At 36.3% G+C, this 19,817-nt stretch overlaps 2 protein-coding genes across 2 annotated transcripts in view; both read right to left on the bottom strand.

The window, feature by feature from the left end:
* Nucleotides 1-539: 539 nt before the first annotated feature.
* Nucleotides 540-4,718, bottom strand: LOC149201057 (uncharacterized). The gene is made up of 3 exons (XM_089401185.1): nt 4,623-4,718; nt 4,321-4,531; nt 540-4,168 (listed from the first exon to the last, which is right to left on the bottom strand). The coding sequence occupies exons 1-3, from the start codon at nt 4,716-4,718 to the stop codon at nt 540-542; spliced, it is 3,936 nt and encodes a 1,311-aa protein (XP_089257311.1).
* Nucleotides 4,719-4,776: 58 nt separating this feature from the next.
* The window catches only part of LOC149201058 (uncharacterized), a 35,216-nt gene continuing 20,175 nt past the window's right edge, over nt 4,777-19,817 (bottom strand). Inside the window, exons 4-5 of the mRNA XM_089401186.1 lie at nt 6,907-7,344; nt 4,777-4,866 (exon numbers count right to left, since the gene is read on the bottom strand). Coding sequence (XP_089257312.1) covers nt 4,777-4,866; nt 6,907-7,344 — 528 coding nt within the window. The remainder of the gene's footprint in view (nt 4,867-6,906; nt 7,345-19,817) is intronic.

A 19,817-nucleotide genomic window follows, 5' to 3' on the forward strand; every position in this document is an offset into this window, starting at 1 on the left:
AGTTCATATTTACTTCTTACGTATTATAAGAAAAATTTTAAAATTAATTATAAAATTAATCATTAATTTTATAGTTAAACTTTCCTATGAACGGATAAAAATAATATTGATCTCTTCAGGCATTTCACAATTCCTATGCAAGAAAAAGCAAGAACAACAACGATAATGATTCAGAAACACGATACAGAAAATTGAAAAAGTCAAAACATCACCCAGAGATAGCAAAAATCAACAACGATACTAATTAAAAAACAAGATACAGAATATTGATAATAAGCCTATGAAAGAGTCTGCTAGTGCTGCTATCTATCCATATAACACGCTTTCATAGCGGTTTCCAGTCAAAACTATTTTGGTTTTTTCATGTGTCAATAAAACAGCTTCTTCATTTCCACGGCAATGGAACAGGCCCACTGTTTGCAGTAGTTGGCAAAACATGAAAACATTCAACATGTCTAACTCATCTGATTTCCAATGCATTGATTAGATGGTTGACCTCCACTTTTCACATTACAGGGGTTATCCTTTTACTTGAAGGGTCAAACGACCTTCTGCCGCTGACTGCTGAATACCTTGCCAGCTTCATAGTCATTGGAGATTGCCCTTCCTCGGCGCCCACCCTTCCTCTTGCGCGATGTAATCGCGTCACCAACCCACCATGCAGATGTAGATGATTCTGAGCCAGAAACCTCCTTTTTCAGAAATACAGAAGAAAGGAAGCGCTCGTCCTCCATAAACAACTGAAAATTCATACCCTGAAGCATGACATCGACTGCTTCCAAGTTGAAATTTACAAAACAACCATCTTTAATTATCTCATATAGTCCTGCCACTAAATCAGGAAATTCTACTAACAGACCATCCGAGACTACCTCAGCAAAAGTAGTGGCAAACAACATCGTTTCCCTTTTATTGTGAGGATCAGGTGTTTGTACCAGTAGCCGCTTCTTTTCCTCTTCCCATCGCACCATTCTCGTTGTGTTCACTTGAATATTCTCCGCTTCACCAGTTTCTCTTGCCAATAACAGAGAATATTGCATCACGAGTGGTTCTCTCACTCCATAGACTGGACAATCCAGAAGCCCTTTCACAAGCTGATGTCTCTTATTAGCTGGAATTTTGAAGGTAGGATTTGCAAGATATGCAATAAGTATTTTGTACAATCCCATCCCCAATATCCCCTCCCCTGGTGTCAGCTTTTCCCAAGGAATCATATTGTCTGGAGCAGAGATCTCTATTCTTCTCACCGCTTGTGATAGATTTTTAACTCCAAGATTATTATAAATTGAAAACAACACATCCAAAGGTATTTCAAGATTACAGGGATTCGGCTGCCAAGTAAAATTTAATCTTCCTGAATATTCTTTGAACAATTCTTTCAGCTGCAAGTCATCAGGGACAAATGCTTTGTCTTTGATACAAACACCAATATCTCCATTATCTGGGCATACTGGCACTTTACAGACGCCGTCGGTTTTAAGATATTGCTTTATACGAAAGGAGGAACATGACCAGTTTTGTACAATATGCTTCCACACCAAACAACATTCTGATTCCAATATACGATGTCTGGAATTCGCTACCCATTCCCGCCACAGGGAGCAGTAGTCTTCCATTCGTGGATGTCTAGGCACACCCAGAGATTTCGAGAAGAAATCAAGTAGCGATGGCTCATCATACCAGCCTTCCAACACCTTTAGCCTTGATTTGAAAATGCCATCCACATCATACACAACACATGAACTTGCATCATGCCAACCATCATTTGGAATCCAAATTATTAACAGTTTGCTCTCGTGAGGCTTCCATTTTGAAGCCTGTAGATACTTATACAGCCTTTTTATCGCGTTAAAATCTTTATGCTTTCGAATATGATGACCCACAATTATGTCACATCCTTTTCCAAATTCAGTGACCACTCCCACCTTTTTAAGAGTGTCCTTGAATTCATGAATAGTTTCTCCATAGTAGTCCTCATCAATAAAAGGAATATCATCATATTGAAGGGGAGAAGATTTCCCCTTGGAATCAAAGACGAAAGACCTGGCTGGAGATTCGAAGCCTCTGGATGTTGCTAGCCATCTGCCTTCCGAAATACTACGTAGAAAAGCATCAGGCAACTTGCGTTTTTTTTGCAAATATCGGATCCACTCTAACAGAAGAAATGCATTCTCCTTTGTCAAAGCATGGGAAACAGCAGGAAGCTTGGCATTCGGAGGAAATAGCTCCGGAATATCTACAACATCGAGGTCTCTTCTAAAAAATGTAACCAAATCAATATCTGAATACATCGAACCTCTTCCACAAGGTAGGAGCATAATGGAATCTTCAGAAACCAAATCATTGCCCGAATACATCAAATCTTCTGCACAAGGTGGTAGTTTAAGGTAATCTTCAGAAAGTGTTTCAAAATCCAGAGTCCAGGGATTATTCCCCATTAACTTGGCCCAGTTACCCGTTGATGCAGGCACGAGAAACTTTCGCGACCGTCGTTCCCTGATTAGATACCCATCTTCAACAACCAGGGGAATATTCTTGCAAAGGCTGACAAGCTGTTTGTACGAGATTTTGTTATTTGTATAGGAATAGTGCAAAAAATGTGCAGTGGTGATGGCATGCTGACTGTCTTTCGATTTTGATACAGCATCCAGTAGCTGCTCAGCAAACTTTAACGTAGAAAGTTCTGTAATTTCAGGATGCTGTTTCAACCACTCACACAGTTTCTTACTTTCCTTGGGATCCAGATTTGTAATTGCTCTCTGAGTAGATTCGGGCATTAAGTAATATTCGACGGCACTTGCAAGTTCTCCAGACCATTTTGTAAGCCATGATATATGCGATTCCTTCGACGAGAGATAAATTCTGGTTTGGCCTGTAGCATCTAATACACTAGCCAAATCTGTGGTTTTGGAGGAACTTATATACTTCAACAAAGGAGCGTCTTGCAGGTGACTTGAAAGTCCCTCCCAATTTTCAGCAATAAAACAAAGAAGTTCAACATACAAATCTTCGGGAAGGCCTTGCAACCAACCAGACGACCGAATACAGGGAGCATACCAATTATAAGAGACGTGAACTACGCCCAAGAAGTTTAAACTATGGTGAAACTCTTCTTTATCAAGGGAAGGATGGACTATGTGTACATTACGACAAAACAGATGGGCTTGTTCGCTTTGCTGACCTTGTTTACTTGCTCTCTCAAGAATGTGTTTAAACGCTGGGAGTATGGTCCGAGCTTCTGTTGGCTTACATAAAATTTTACCCCCAAAGCTGATGTCGCATAAAATCACATCTTCTGCTTTTAATTGTGCCTGAATGGCATCTCTGACTTGTGTTAGCTGTGGATAGCAAGGAATATCACGTGGAAGGTACCCAAAAACCCCGACTTTTGAAGATAAGGGTGACTTAGCACTTATCAGAGCACGGAATGCTGAACAAAATGCTAACGGGATACAGTGAAGGATTCCCTGGTTCCAATTGTTGTTGAAAATGATGCTTTCTCTCGAAGAAACCAGTAGAAAGTCTGCTTGTATAATAAATGGAAATCCAGTGACCATTTCGGTGGGATGCAAGGCATAGATACCCGCAGCTATCATATTTTCTCCTATAAAGCGTTTGCCCAATGGAAAAGCTAATGTAATGGCCCATTCTGCAACATCTTTCCTCTGCTCAACCCAATACTCATTTTCCACGGGAAACCATTGCCTCCACATGTAATAACTGCATTGTCTCGTCAAAAAGTGATCTTCTTCTGCGACCAAATGCAGAACGAAGGATTCCGTGTCATTGTTCCCAGACCTTCGAATGTAATTTTCTCGAAAAACAGAGATTTTATTAGTTCTGTTAAGATCACCGTGTTTCAGCTCACGAACTGAGAGCTTCTTTATCTTAGATAAAAACAAGAGAACTTCAGGATGAATACTCAAGAGCTGTTGCTTTACAGCTTCAACCTTCTCAGGACGCAGGGGTAGAACTATAACAGTATTGGGAAGTTGGCAACCATAAATTTCTTTGAGTTGTGCAATGCACGGCTTATCTTCTATCCATTCGGGGATAATATATCCAATATTAACATCGGATGGAGGGATTTCATTGAATCTGATCATATATCCGTTACTGAAAATGCAACGCTGACTTGTGACCAAGAAAACGCTCTTAAATTCAATACCTGAAATACAAAATAATAATTTTCCTTTCAAAAACGAAAAAATAAAAAATAAAAATCACACAATCATCTAATTGCACTGATGTCTAATTTAGAAACAAGGCAGGTGTCTATTTCATTGCAGGAACAGAGTGACTGAAACATATGTGTAATACCTTTTTCTCCAATATAACCATCTCCCCTGTCATTCGTTTTGGTAGATCGTCCCACGCTGCATATGGAATCAATATTCTGTTTCTGGAATCCCTTTTCATTGTTAAAAACCAGCAATGTCGCAGGAGCGCCTACGCCAGCGACATCTTCAGTTGTAAAGACCAACTCCAACGAAGGTTGCACATCTGGTGCATAGTCATTATCCTCCGCATTCTGCACCCAAATCAAAACACTAATCTTACCGTGAAAACAGAGAAAACATATAAAATTAAGAACGACTAGAACTTTGAAACTCATTAATTACCTGGATGAGATCCATAAGAAAACGCACATCCTTGCTGTATAATTCATCAGATAATTGTTTCCTGATCTTTTCAATGTGTTCCTTGGGGGTCGCCATAAATATCTCCAAACACAGACAACTTTAATTCCAACTCCTGTAAAAATCCCCAAACATACTAAACGGCCACTCCACTGTAAAAATCCCCAAACATACTAAACGACCACTCCACTGTAAAATTCCCCAAACATACTAAACGTCCACTCCACTGTAAAAGTCCCAAAACATAGTAAAACCCCCAGAGACACTTAACTTCAATTACAACACAGTAAATCACGATTCCCTCTGTAGAACGGCCAAACTAACCCTTGATCACAGGAGGGAATTTCACGTGAAGCTTTAAATTGTCAGGAATAGAATAAACTCAAAGCCGAACGAAACGATTTGTCGGGTCAGATCAGGTCAAATTTGGGGAATACGAACACTAATATTGTCATAAAGCCGTAGTCTTTAACGCGACTTTTTGAAAGCTTTTCCGGCGATTTTTTCCGGTGAAAATCCGGCAGTGATTTATGGAAATCCAAGTTTGATAACTAATTTCTGCACAATGAAACTGTCCCTGGGGTTTTTCAGGGTGCTGAATCCGAATATGCAGTTAAAAAACCATTTTAACTGCAACAAATCATGATTTCAGCTCAATTTCTTCCGCCGGATTCCGTCACCGGAATCTCAAAAAGTCGCATTATAGACAACTCCTTGTCATAAATACATCGGTGGCTCCGCAAGGCAACAAGTCGCTGGCATTGGGAGTCTGTGTATGTTCGTAGTGGGATCACTGTTCTGACAAAATCCAACGAAAATAAATAATTAATACCGTTAGATATTGACAAGCCAGTAATCTAACAATGGGCTCGGCATTTTCTGTGAATTGGCATGCCAGTTATTCGTTTTATTGCGGAGCCACCATTAATGTTCGTATTCGTTTTCTTGCGCAGCCAATGGAGATCTTAGTGTTTTAATGGCTTCTTCGTACTTGCTGCGCCTCCCAAGATATCACAGTAATGGATTTTCATTAATTGCTGCGGCTCACAAGATATCAAAGTAATGGCCTCTCCATAATTGCTGCGCCTCCAAACTCCATACTTCAAAATAAAACCTTAGTATTAACTGTTGACGAGAAATGTTCGTGTGGGCTGTTATCACATTAATTAATTAATGGCTTCCTCATATCTCTGAAATTTAAGCTATTTTTTAATTTTTTTTTAATTTTGTGAAAACACATATAATTAGCAATTGCACCATAGTATCGTACCTCACTACAAGGAGTGGGGAAATATGGAAGGAAATTTTGGCGCCATATATTAAGTTACAACATCTTAAGATTGATTATGGATAAATTTGATGATGATTATGTTCCGTAATTATGTTTGAACATGGTTGATCATGAATATAGTAGTCTATTTTTCTTCATTGAAACATAATACAATGATCAAGTACACTTAGGTAATTTAAGCACTTTGATCGCCATTAGTTTAGATGAATACCGATTAGATGGATGTATACCTAAGGAATTAGGTTTTTGTGGAAATATCACTCACTGAACGCTTTCTCAAGACCAGCGCTCTAGCTTTTGTTAAGGCTCTTGCAACAACTTAATTTGATATAAATATACGACAATAGGCTTACAGAAATATAAATGAAAAGCTTACCATTTAAAAGGGAGGACCTTCATTAAGTATGACATTCTTACAGGGATATAAATGAAAAGTTTACCATTTAAATGGGAGGACCTTCATTAAGTATGGCATTCTGCTCAATGGCAAAACCTGAAACAAGTTGATGACCAGGATAAACGAGACTTAACTTACGCCCAAGTTCTTGAAATCTAGATGTAAATATGCAGTAAATCAATTGTAAATACTACTAAAAACAATAAAAAGCAATTGCGGTTGCATAAATCAACTCCTAACTCATGTTCATTTATAAGAATTATTTCTTTTGTGCTTTTTTCTTTCAACTTTTGTATTAAATTGTAACTTGAATTTAACTGGAAAAGTAGTTTGGTATGACGTATTCATCAGTTTTACCGTGAAAGAACAATTAATTAAAAAAAAAGGTATACCTTTACAAGAAAGTGAACATTATAGGCCATGGATCAATAACCCTTGATCTTATTCCTCATATGTATCACATATCTGTCATGATATTTATACTTCAAATACATCCAATGTCGGCCTCTCCTCTGGAATCTGAATGGCCATAGGCCCAATTATGAACATGAATATCTTTATGAATAACAAGATCCTACCCTATTAGCCTTATTATCATCATATGGAGTTAAAGCCAGTCTTCTTCCTGACATAATGCACCTAAGCCCAGGCCCATCATCCTGGCTTGTAGTGAAGTCCTTTTTACTCACCACCTTGTAGACCTCACGAAGAACAGTGAGAAATGCATTCTCAACATTGGTGGCATCAAGAGCGGAAGTCTCAAGAAAAAACATGCCCTCCTTCTCTGCATATTGTTTAACATCGTATGTTGGGACTTCCCTCAAGTTCCCTAAATCAGATTTATTGCCAACAAGCATGATCACAATGTTGTTGTTTGCATGCATTCTCAGCTCTTTAAGCCACCAAGGTACATGCTCAAACGAGTACCATGTGGAGATATCGTACACTATTAGTGACCCTAGAGCTTCTCTATAATAAGTTCTTATGATTGTCAGGTACCTACTTTTGTTTAATTCCTAACAAAACCAGTCAATATGTGAATATCTTAGTAAATTTTAGATTTCTGTTGATTTCAGTTCTAGGAATTCTATCTTGAAATTTTTAAAAAATTATAAAACCTTAACCTTATTATAAAGAAAACATCTCTGCAATTTTCAATGTTCAGTGTTTCATATTTAAAAAGAAGAAATAGTGGACAATGTCTTGTTTTGTGGCCATGCTTATTTGCAAATCTTGTTGGGTATGACTCATCCAAAATACAATTATGTGTATACAACTTTTAAACATAAATGATCAAGGTTTGTTGCAAAGAGATTTGAAAATGAGAAATAGTGAAGCATGCCCTACTTTGTGTCCATGTTTATCTGCAAAGATAACTTTTTTGGTGGGCAAAGTTTCAACCATAATACAATTACTTATATATTATTATCAAACTTAACTGATCAAAGGTTTGCTGCAAAGAGATATGATAAACCACATAACTTTTTGTTATTGCATTTCCTTAATAAAAGATATGCACAACTGTCGCTCAAGGAATCCACTTTCAATTCACACTTCTAATAAGGAGAATTCAAAGTGTTCAAAGATCAACAAACACTCCATGTCAAAATTCAGATTAATATGCTTCAAAGCATGAAAACTCCTTATTGCTTGGGGTATTGTTCAAGACCATATATATTCATGTCTAGAACTTACAAAGAAGATCTTCATGCAACTCTTATGTCTATTGATATAGGTTGTAACTAATATGAGTTGTAACTAGTAATATATGAAATTAACAGTTTTTTAGGGGTTATTTTTAAGGTGGTTCCCATAACATTGACAATCATTTTTATTTGAATTCAATCAATTTCCCTACCCAATCTACATCTTAACTTTTCCAAGGCAGTAGACAAAATTCAATGGATACACACAATTGTTCAAGAAACTTGAATAAGCAACCAAAAAGCATTTACAATTGTTTAAAGTAACATAGATGAAATAAGAGAACAATTTCAGGTTCCATTCATAATTTACAAATTACGATAAACTAAATATATTCAACAAAAGGGTTTTTCAACAGATTAAACCAACAACTCCAATTCTTGTATCATCAAATAGAGTTAAATCAGTTTTGCTTTGCCATAAATTTGTTTAATTGTCCCCAAAATGAGGAAAATATATATATCAACCAAATAAATGTATACATAAGAAACAACTTTGAGCAAACCAGAAGATTTAAGATTTAGTAGTTTACAATTTAATATGTATAAAACATATCTTCACAACACAAAATGGAATCAAATTGATGCCTTTTATAGTTTTATTAACTCATCCAGAAAACAAATTTATTTTCTTCGTTTATGCCGCTTTTGAAAAGGCGTTAGTTGCTCTCTCACATCAACTAACGACATCAAGTAATATAAACCATATATTTTACCAGGCCTCCAGTTCAATCAAATAGATCACTAAACAGTTTCTTAGAATAATGATTGTGTATGGTAGGGCTAAATAGAGAATTGACTACTACACATCCTCCAAGCCACACTATATATGGGAATCATGTGCTGGGAATGAGCTTAGTCACATCATTACCAGTGATCCAGGTGGATGTTGGTGGCCACCCACCTATCCCATTTGGACCCCCACAACTGTCTCTTTCAGTTTTTCAGTTTCCTTAATTATATACAGTTTACTATTTTTAGCAGTTTTTCCGGTCCTAAACTTCCGGAGTTGTTTTGAGGCCTAAACTAAACATTCCCACGATATCTCTGCCAATAGTAGTTGTATCTTCTCTTCCCAAAATCTTGGCCAAAATTTGAAGAACAACTCTGATATCCTTAGCAAAAGTATATAAATGGAAATAAGTGGGTTCCGAAGGCAAATACTCCCCATTGGGCATTAAAAAGAAAGTTAATTGAGCACAATTTGACCCAAACAGATTTTAGAAGGAAAACAACGGAGTTTCCTCTGGGAAAGAAGTATATGAATTTGAAGAAGGAAAGCACAATGCTTGCTGAATCAAAAGGGAAGACACTTAGAAAATATTTCCCCCCAATTTGTTTATGACAAAACATTTATGTGGATACAGGGCAAACACTAGTCAATAGATGAATTCTAGGAAAACATATGTTTGAGGAATCATAGCAGCAAAAACACCAAACCTAACAGTAGAAGCATATACAAGAGACTCTACTTGGTTGAGTAGGACATGCTGGTGAAATTCTATGAAGTTAATGGAGAAAATTGGGTAAAATGCATACCTTTCCATGTCCATTAATGGATTATGAGAAGAAGAACCAGTTGGAATGGCTTTATTGGACATTTTGACAACTAGGATGCAAAATATGTCGGGAAAATACATGATTAGCGATGAGTGATGCTGACTGGAGCTATGATTTGTATTGTCTCAATCCACAGAAGTAGGAGCAATGAACAATGATAAATTGGATGAGCAGGAGTAACGAGATTTATGGAAGGAACAGAAAAACGGGGGGGAAAACAATAATAAATGCAAACGTGGGTGTTTGAATTGATGACATGTTGACAATATGGATAAGGTGACAGGTGACAAGATGGATGAGGTGGACAAGGGGACAAGATGATAACGATGTAGTGACAGAACGGATAGATAACAACCGTGCCTGCTTGTCGACGTATTACGAGGGTACACTCCTGTACGAAGGAAATGCGATGGAGTCCCCCCGTAACTCATATGCACCGTTGATATCTTCCCAGTGGAGATCTATGAAATTTTTTACGAAGGCACTCGGTGGGCTAATCGTCGGGCGTGTAGAGTCGTTGAGTTTTCTCCATCTAGTGGGCCTCTCTTGTACTCTTCATCGCCCCCAACAAAACAAACGACTTGTAAACCTTGTCGACTTTGGTGGATGGGGACCTACCATAATTTGTTTTTTAATTATGCATTAAAACTTGATCAGTGTTGCTTAATCCATGATTAAAAATTAATTAATATCAAAAATCAAACCTTTGCCTTTCATTTCCTTTCTTTTTGTTTTGTTTTTTTGTTTGAGTATATATATATATATACATATATTATTTTTTGGAATACATGGAGACAATTAAAACGAGCTACAACATCTGGCTCCACCTGGGGATGGTGTTTTTAAACAAAACACTAAGAACCGTAGATTAGTGTGTTCACCTCGGGCATGGAGTCAAAATTATAGCTTGAAACATTGCAATGAAGAGCTCACTGAATATTCACAGTGATCAAACTGGTATGTATAAATGAAGTCAATGTTGAAAGTAGTGTTTCAAATATTGCCCATTGACTAACAAATCCAATAGTTCACCATCCAAATTTTCTAGAATGAAAGTGTTATTGGCTCTGACTTCTGCTATTTTAAAAGGACCAAACCATAGAGGATTAAACTTGCCATGTTTGACTTTATCTTCTCTCCTTACATCCAACCAAAGAACCAAATCTCCAGGTTGAAAAAGAATATTTCTGGCCTTTCTGTCAAATATCAGCTTCATCTTTTCTTGGTAACTGGTCAGATTCTCCATTACCTTCTCTCTATTTTCATTTAACTCCACTAACTGATTCATCCTTCTTATTGGTGGATTTGGCTTTTGTTGATCATCTTGGATAAGTGCCACAACATGTTTTTCTAACTGTCTGGTAAATAAAGCAAGACTCCATATACCAACTCAAAAGGTAATTTTCCAGTCGACCTCCTAGTAGTAACCCTAAGTTGGGCCTTCAATTTATCATAATTTTGATGATGAAACCATCCATTTCCGCATCATTCCGTTCACCCATTGTCATATTTTTTAACCATATTTCTTCATGAATGCACCAAATTCCCACATACATGTTTAGATTGTTTATTATTATTATTTCCATTATTTTTAATGAATTAAGAAGAATTTTGCATGGTTTTACTAATGTTAGTTTAGCAAGTTCAAGTTGCTGCAGTTTTGTCAAGTTCATGTCACTATCTCCATGGTTGAGGTAGTAGCACCATTCTAGAAGGAAATCTGACACTTTGAATTGGTTTCTAGAAGCTCCAATATGGATTTGTATTGGTCAAATTCCACCCAATGTGCACGTGTGGACCTCTTGCAAAAGAGCAAGGGAAAAACGCAGCAGTTTTGACCAGTCAACTTCAAACACATTTTCCGAGCAAATGAAAGCAAATTTCTGAAAACGAAAACATGGGTTTTGTTCAGAACAAACCCAATTAATTTTGTGCAAGCAGCTTTCTCAAATTCGTTACCATTTGAGAGATTTCGAAGTTCTTTGGAGCCTTATTTTGTAGATTACGTGGATATATGGTTTTTTGAAATTTTCTAATGCGCAGTCAACAAAACGGTCTAAACAAGATGTTCTTTAGCAAATTCATGCATAGAGATAAGTTCTATCAGCCCTTGGTTGATATTTGATCCAAATTTCCATGAAATTTTATTTGATTTGATCTCATGACGAAAACTCAAGCAAGAAAATTGTGAGTTTGTTAATTGCCTCAAAATTCTATAAATTGTAGTTTCTTTGATGAGAGGAGGGATGATCAGATATTTAAGGATGATCTTAATTTGTAATTGTTGCTACTTATTGAAGGAGAAGAACTCTATTTTTTCATTGACTGTAATTTTTTTTAATATGGCGCAGCTCTGAATGAAATTGGTGATTGAAATCTCTTCTCTTGAGCTGAGTTTTCAACACCTTACAGTCCTCAGGAGAGCCCCCTAGAGATCTGTGAGAATAGTATAGATGCTTTCCATTCCTTTCATATTCTCACCAATGGTTTTCTTTACATAGATTAATTTTTTATGTTTATCATAGATTAAAAATTCATGTTTTCCACAAATTAAATGTTTATACTTTCTTAGATTAAAATGTTCATGATTCTATAGATTAAAGTTTGTAAATTTCAGAACAAAATCTCCATGCTTTCATAGGATAAAATCTCATGTTTTCTTAGATCAATAATAGTTATGTTTTATTTTAATTTAGTATTAATTTCCTTTCCAAACACTTAGCACTTTCATAGTTTATATTAAAGAATTTAATTTCCTTTTGAAGTTTTCAATTCATTTTAGTTATAAATAAATATTGAAATCTAATTTCTTAGCACATATGGTGTAGTCGACTTCGCAATCTCACGTACGTGGATTGACATATAAATGCAATTAATTTAACAGTCAATTAAATTACCCAACATTTTGGTGTCGTTTCCAAGGAAGTATACATAGGGGTTATCTTTCAGTTGCATCCATTTAGTTGCATAAGAATAATTTCATTTTAGTCTTATCATGTGGTGCAGTAAGAGCCACATCATGAATTTTTATTTTTGCAAGTAGAAGAAGATGTGAAAAAAAGAGGTTGAAGAAATGGATGGAGATGATGACAATGAAGAAGATCATTTTCACCCACGGGGTTTTGGATTGACGGTGAATGGGTGTATTGTTAAGGCACTTCTTGCGATAGGTCACTAGTTCAAATCCTCGTGGGTACTTACCTACCAAAAAAAGAATAAGATCATTTTGGATTTCCCATTCAAGAAACTGATATCAATGTTCATATGAATAAAATTCCTCCATCTGTACTTCCTAACTTCAAAGGTATGAGATCAGAAGACCCAGAAACATTTCTTTTTGAATTTGAAATGCTTTGTAGATCTTATGGCTACTCATTACATATTCAAAAATCGAATTTGTTTCCAACAACATTGAAGGATAGATATCTTAAATGGTTCATGACTTTAGGAACAAATTCCATAAGGACATGGGTTGATATGAAAAGAGTATTTTTGGAAAAATATAAATATCATTATTGCATACACCATTACCTTAGAAATGAAGTCTTTAAGATGAACCAAAAAAATGATGAAAACCTAGAAGATTTAGTGGACAGATTTACTTATAATATCAAAAGATCTAAATTGCATAATTTAGGATCATACACATTAAAAACTTTCCTATTAAATGCTATAAGGGATGAATGGATTGATCTTCTTAACCTGGTGGGAAAAGGAGATGTCTCTCAATTGTAAATTCAAGAGATTTGTGAAATGTGCAAGAACATATCAAGAGGAAAAGAAAAGAATGTAACATCCCCTCAAGATCCATTTATGGCAAGAGTAAGTAAATTGACATCAGGATTGGTAAGTCAAATTGAAGTTAACAATTTGCTAGACATTCTTGGTAATTTAAATGAACAAATTGATATGCTAAGAATGCAAAATAAGCAAAAAGTTGAGATTGTTGCTTCATTTATATTTTTCCCTAAATGTAGAAAGAAACATGCTTTGCATGAATGTCCACTTGATAACATTAAAATTTGTGAAATTTGTGCATAGTCACATACTACTAAAGATTGTCCATCATTACCAGGGTTAAAGGCAGTTTACCAAGGAGAAAATCAAACACTGGAACAATCGTATTATGTAGCTCCAAGAAGACCATGACAGGCTCATCAATCCGGAATGCAATATATTAATTCGTGTTATGCACAACAATCTCAAATTAATTAGCAAACACCCTTTCCTTAGCAACCTTGGCCATCTCAATCCCAAATTGGGATTGAGATCCAATCTCAAAACCAATCTTGGCAACAAGGTTGGCAACAGTCTCACAGAAGAAAGCTGAAGTCTTTGATAGGTTTAAAGAATTTAAGGCTCTGGTGGAAAACTAGACAGAGAAGAAGATAAAGGTGTTGAGGACAGATAACGGTGGAGAGTTTTGCAGTAAGGAATTTGAAGAATTTTGTAAGAAGTGTGGTATAGCACAGCAGAAGACTACTCCATATACACCTCAGCAAAATGGAGTTGCAGAAAGAATGAACAAGATTTTGATGGAAAGCGTAAGAAGCATGCTCAGTGGTGCCGGGTTAGGACAGAAATTATGGGAAGAGGTGGTAGAGACAGCTAGTTACCTGGTCAACAGATCACCTTCATCAGCGTTGGAGGATAAGACTCCACAAGAGGTATGGACTGGTAAGAAACCCTCTCTTTCACATCTCAGGGTATTTGGATGTGATGCATATGTACATGTTCCAAAGGAGAAACGAACCAAGTTGGATAGTAAATCTAAAAAGTGTATCTTTATTGGGTATAAGGATGGTTTAAAGGGTTATAAGCTTTGGAACCCAGCAACAAGGAAGGTTGTGTACAGCCGAAATGTGGTGTTCAGAGAGGTGAAAGACGTTATTAAACATGAAGTCCAACGAAAGGAACCTGAGAAAATAGAGTTTGAGCTAAAGGAAAAAGAATCAGACTCTACAGCAGAGGAGGAATCAAAAGATGAAGAGCCACAAACTCCGAGTGTAAGAAGATCAGTTCGAGAAAGAAGGCAGCCAGAAAGGTATAGTCCATCTGCTTTCTATTCAAATTTTGCTTTATAGATTACTGATGATGATCCCAGAACTATGAAGGAAGCGGTAGATTCAAAGGATGGAAAACTCTGGAAAGAGGCCATGGTTGATGAAATGGCATCTTTGCACAAAAATGAGGCTTGGGATCTGGTGGAGTTGCTGGGAGTTGATTTTGGTGATATGTTTTTCTCCTGTTGCCAAGTTAACTTCTATTAGATTACTTTTATCTGTTGCTGCTACTTTTGATTTTGAGGTAGAACAGATGGATGTGAAGACAACATTTCTTCACAGGGATATAGAAGAGGAGATTTACATAAAGCAACCTGAAGGCTTTGCAGTGAAGGGTAAGAAAGAATTGGTATGCAAGTTAAAGAAGTCTCTGTATGGGTTAAAACAGTCACCGAGGATGTGGTATCAAAAATTTGATACATGTATACGGGGACTTGGCTTCACCAGAAGCAAAGCAGATCATTGTGTGTATTTTAAATTAATTGGTGTTTGTGTTATTTATCTGGTCTTGTATGTGGATGATATGTTTCTGGTTGGAAATGACAAATAAATTATCCAGGATTTGAAGACCCAATTGTCCTCCAAATTTCACATGAAAGATCTTGGTGCTGCAAACTATATTTTGGTCATGGAAATTAAAAGAGATAGGGCAAAGAGGAAGCTCTGGTTAAACCAAAGGAAGTATGTCGAGACAATACTACAGAGGTTTAATATGCAGGATAGTGAACTGGTGAAGGTTCCTATTCCTATAGGTGTAAAGTTATATGCTGAACAATATCCCAAGAAACAAGAAGAGGAAGAGGATATGTCATGTGTTCCATATGCAAGTGCAGTTGGTAGCCTGATGTATGCAATGGTTTGTACTAGACCAGAAATTGCACATGTAGTGGGAGTATTAAGCACGTTTATGTCAAAACCAGGGAAGGAGCACTGGACAACAGTGAAGCGGGTTTTCAGGTATTTGCGTGGCACTAGTGATTATGGTTTGTGCTACCAAGGAAGACTAGGATTGGATAGAGTGTTGGATATTCATGGCTTTGTTGATGCAAACTTGGCTAGAGATCTGGATCAGAGAAGATCTAAAAGTGGGTATGTGTTTAACCTATTTGGAGGTGCAATCAGTTGGATGAGTAAGAAATAATTTGTAGTGGCACTATCAACTACAGAGGAAGAATACATGGTAGCCACTCATGCAAGCAAGGAAGCAGTTTGGTTGCAGAGATTGTGTTCAAGTATGGGGTTAATACAGGGAGCTATAAGGATAGACTGTGACAACCAAAGTGCAATTTTCTTATCAAAGAACCCTACTTATCATTCAAAGGCAAAGCACATTGATGTTCAGTATCACTTTGTGAGAGATATGATAGAAGACAAAAAAGTGTTGCTGGTAAAGGTGGACACTTTGAAGAGTACTGCGAATGCATTGACAAAATCTGTGAGCTCTGAGAAGTTCTCCTGGTGTAGAGAAACAATGGGCATTTCAGGGCTGGAAAAATAACTAATCTCTCCTGTGGCCCCTTATGGAAAGAAAACAACAAGTGGGAGAATGTTGGGTTGTGTTATATTCTTTCCACGACTAACCTACGACACAGGGGGAGCGGAAACCCCCCCTGTCCGGGGGGTTTGAGAGGGGCAGGTAGCCCCCCTCTACGGTGTCAGGGGCAGTGCCCTGGGAAAAAAACATTTGGACCCTATGTTAGGTTAGGCGAACCTACCTATGGTTTTCAGTCCATGGTTTTGGACGTGATGGTTTTCGGTCCGTGGTATTGGATGTTTCAGCATGTATATATATGTATTGTAACATTGAAAGGAATATAATAAAAAATCAAGCTGGTAGTCCCGGTTTTGGGATCCAGGGGAAAATCTCTGTGTATATGTGTTTTATGTGTTATGCTCTCGAATTGTTTATTTTCTGTGTTTTAAAATTCATATGCAAGTAATTTCTATACAGGGTTAAAACCTACATTTACCAGCTTAGTTGTTTGGATGTCCATATCATACTCTTGGATTTTCACTATCCACTTTTCTCTCTTTCCGTCACTATCACTCAGAGCCAGCACATATTTGACAATAGCATTAGGAACATAAGAAATGATTTGAGACTCAAGAACATAAAATCTAAAATCCTTTAGTGCGTTTACCAAAGCATAGGCTTGTTTTTCCATAATACTATACTTCATCTTTGCATCCCTTAACACCCTGTTGAAGAATGCTACAGGTTGCTCCTTCTTGTCTTGATTTCTTTATAAAAGTATTGTTGCAAGAGTAAAAGGAGAAGAAAATGGAAATATCTGAAAATGTTTTTCATACTCAAGACTCACCAATACAAGGGCTTCTTGAAAATATTCTTTGATCCTCGAGAAATCCTTGGAAACTATGATCCACCTTACTTCTGTATCCTTTTTCAACATGCGAGTGATTTCTTTTACAAATTCTGCATAATTTGGGACAAACCTTCTGAGAAAATTTATCTTTCCCAAAAAACTTTGGATCTCCTTTTTGCTCCTTGGAATAGGTATGTTTTTAATTTCTTCGACTCTTTTTGGATCAATCCTAACCCCTTCTTTAGATACAATATGACCAAGTAATTTTTCTTCTTTCAAAACAAAATGAGATTTCTTAGGGTTCAAGGATAAGCCATACCTTCTGCATTTTTCAAAAGTCTGTTGTAAACGTTTCAAATGCTCTTCGTCTGAGCTGGAGAAAATTTTAATATCATCCAAATATATTACCATAAACTTCTCATTTTCACCTACAAAAGTTATATCCAAAGCCCTTTGGAATGTAGCACCTACATTCATCAATCCAAAAGGCATATTCGCATACATTAAAGCACCCCATCGGGTTGAAAAATGTTGTCTTTTTATGATCTTCTGGTTGCATTGAAATTTGGTTATAACCTGAAAAGCCATCAATCATCGATAATCTATAAGATCTTGTTAGTTTTTGCAAAATGTTATCCATTTTAGGGAGATGATAATTATCCTTCAATGATGCTCTGTTCGAATTCCGAAATTCAATACATAATCGGATTTCCCCATTCTTCTTCCTCACATGTACTAAATTGGCTACCCAATCAGAATATTTAAGAGGAACAATTATTTTGGCTTGTAACAATTTATTAACGTCTTTCTCGATTGATGGCAACAACAAAGGATTAATCTTCCTCCATTTCTATTTATATGGCGTAACCCCTGGCTTTAAAGGAATTTTATGTTGAATAATGTTGGTGTCATAAGTCTATAGGTCTTCATAAGGCCATGCAAATATATCAACATATCTCTTGAAAAGATCTACATACCTCTGTTTGAATTCTTTTGGAATATCCGTTGTTAATCTCACCATCTTTGGTTGTTTCTCTGTTCCAAGGTTGCAGTGTTCAAGATAATCTTCCAAGTTTTTTTTACTTTGTATTGAGAACAACATCATTAGCATTAAACAATATCTCCAAGGTCACCAAACCTTTAGGTATCACATTGTTTTTCAGCTGCATTATCTTTTGATCCCCTATAGAATCTTTTAAAGACAATTTTTTGCTTGGTTCATCTTCTTGAACTTATTTTGTTTCATCCTCTTGGTCAATCTCCAGATTTGAAAATTCACCTACCATTTCCAGAAATCTTTTAACGTGTTTTTCATCTTCAAACACCTGTCAATACTTTATGTTATCTGGAGACTGGAATAGAAGGTATGTCCCTGATTTCCACTTCATACCTGAGCCTAGGATTTAATGGAGGCTTAAAAGTACTAGCTGCAACTGCGAATGAATTAGCTAGTATTTTGCCTTCCCTAGGTAGGAACTATATATTAAAAGTAGAAAATAAATTATCCACTAAATCCCATACTTCATTCTTATATGCTTTATGCCTCGGATGTTTGGTATGGCATTGATTCGTGATTTGTTTAACCACTAATTTTGAATCCCCAAAAATATAAATACATTGTATTCCTAATTTTTTTGCAGCTTGTAAACCAAAAACCAAGGCCTCATATTCAGTGATATTATTAATAGAGTCAAATTATAACTTATAAGAGAAGGGAATAATATGACCTCTTGGAGAAAGCAAAACAACTCCAGCTCCATTCCCTTCTTTTGAATATGCACCATCAAAATACAACTTCCAGACTCCACTGACTACTAGCTCTTTGCTTTTAATTGTTGAAGGGATTTGCACTTCTATGTCTTCAACAATTTCAGGAGATTCTTATAACATAAAATAGGAAAATTCATCATTTTCCTGACTGTAAACATGATAATTACTTGAACCCTCATTTGTGATAGTCTTTAAAAACCTGGTCTCTTGATATAACCTCCTTTCTTTTCCACCAAAAATTGGAATAATAACATATGTGAAATCCAATTTGAGCACTCCTCCCAACGTGGCTTCCCAGGATATAGAAAGCAACATTCCAAAATGTGTTGGAATATCTGCAACAACCACATCCATTACACTACTCATGGCTGAAATTTGAGCCAATGAAACCACCAAATATTTAACTAATGCCGCACATTTGACTCTTTTTGGATCAAAAGAATAAAGTTCTTTGTAAGCTTTTGTAATTTTCAAGTTTCGTTGCTTCATAACTAAAAGAAGAATTAAATTGTGAGAAGCTCCTTAATCCAACACACAGTTATGAAGAATGAAAGTATTCATAAGAAGTGAAATATAAAAAGGAGCTCTAGAAGAATCTTGTTCTTCCACATGAGGGCCAAACATCACCACTGGCCTTTCCTCCTACAAATTGGTTGCATCTGCTAAATTATTATCCTATGAGAGATTTATAAAATAAGAGATTTTGTTTTTTTATAAGTAAGAGTTTTTACTAACTCGGCCAAAGGAATTGGAACTTTATTTTTTTCTAATTATTTTAATAAATTAAAAGAATTACCCTCTTTCATTGTTTTCAATTGTTCCTTTTCATTTAACTTTTGATTTGACATATTCTAAGAACTAACAACAGGTTGTTGAACAGATTTGTGCAACACCCTTGAGTCATGCTTATTATTGGAACTTTCCCTTATTGATCTATCACTGTTGGGACTGTATTCATCTGTTGTTTTCCTTTATCAACTTGCTTTGGTGACTATTGTTGCACTGTGTGATTGGTTTTCTCTTCTATGTTGTCTTGAACTCTTGATCTCTTTCTTGACCTAAGATCATA

Source organism: Pinus tabuliformis, chromosome 2_1 (assembly GCF_031772625.1).
Source record: "Pinus tabuliformis cultivar Carrire ecotype Pingquan chromosome 2_1, CPIR1, whole genome shotgun sequence".
NCBI lineage: Eukaryota > Viridiplantae > Streptophyta > Pinopsida > Pinales > Pinaceae > Pinus > Pinus tabuliformis.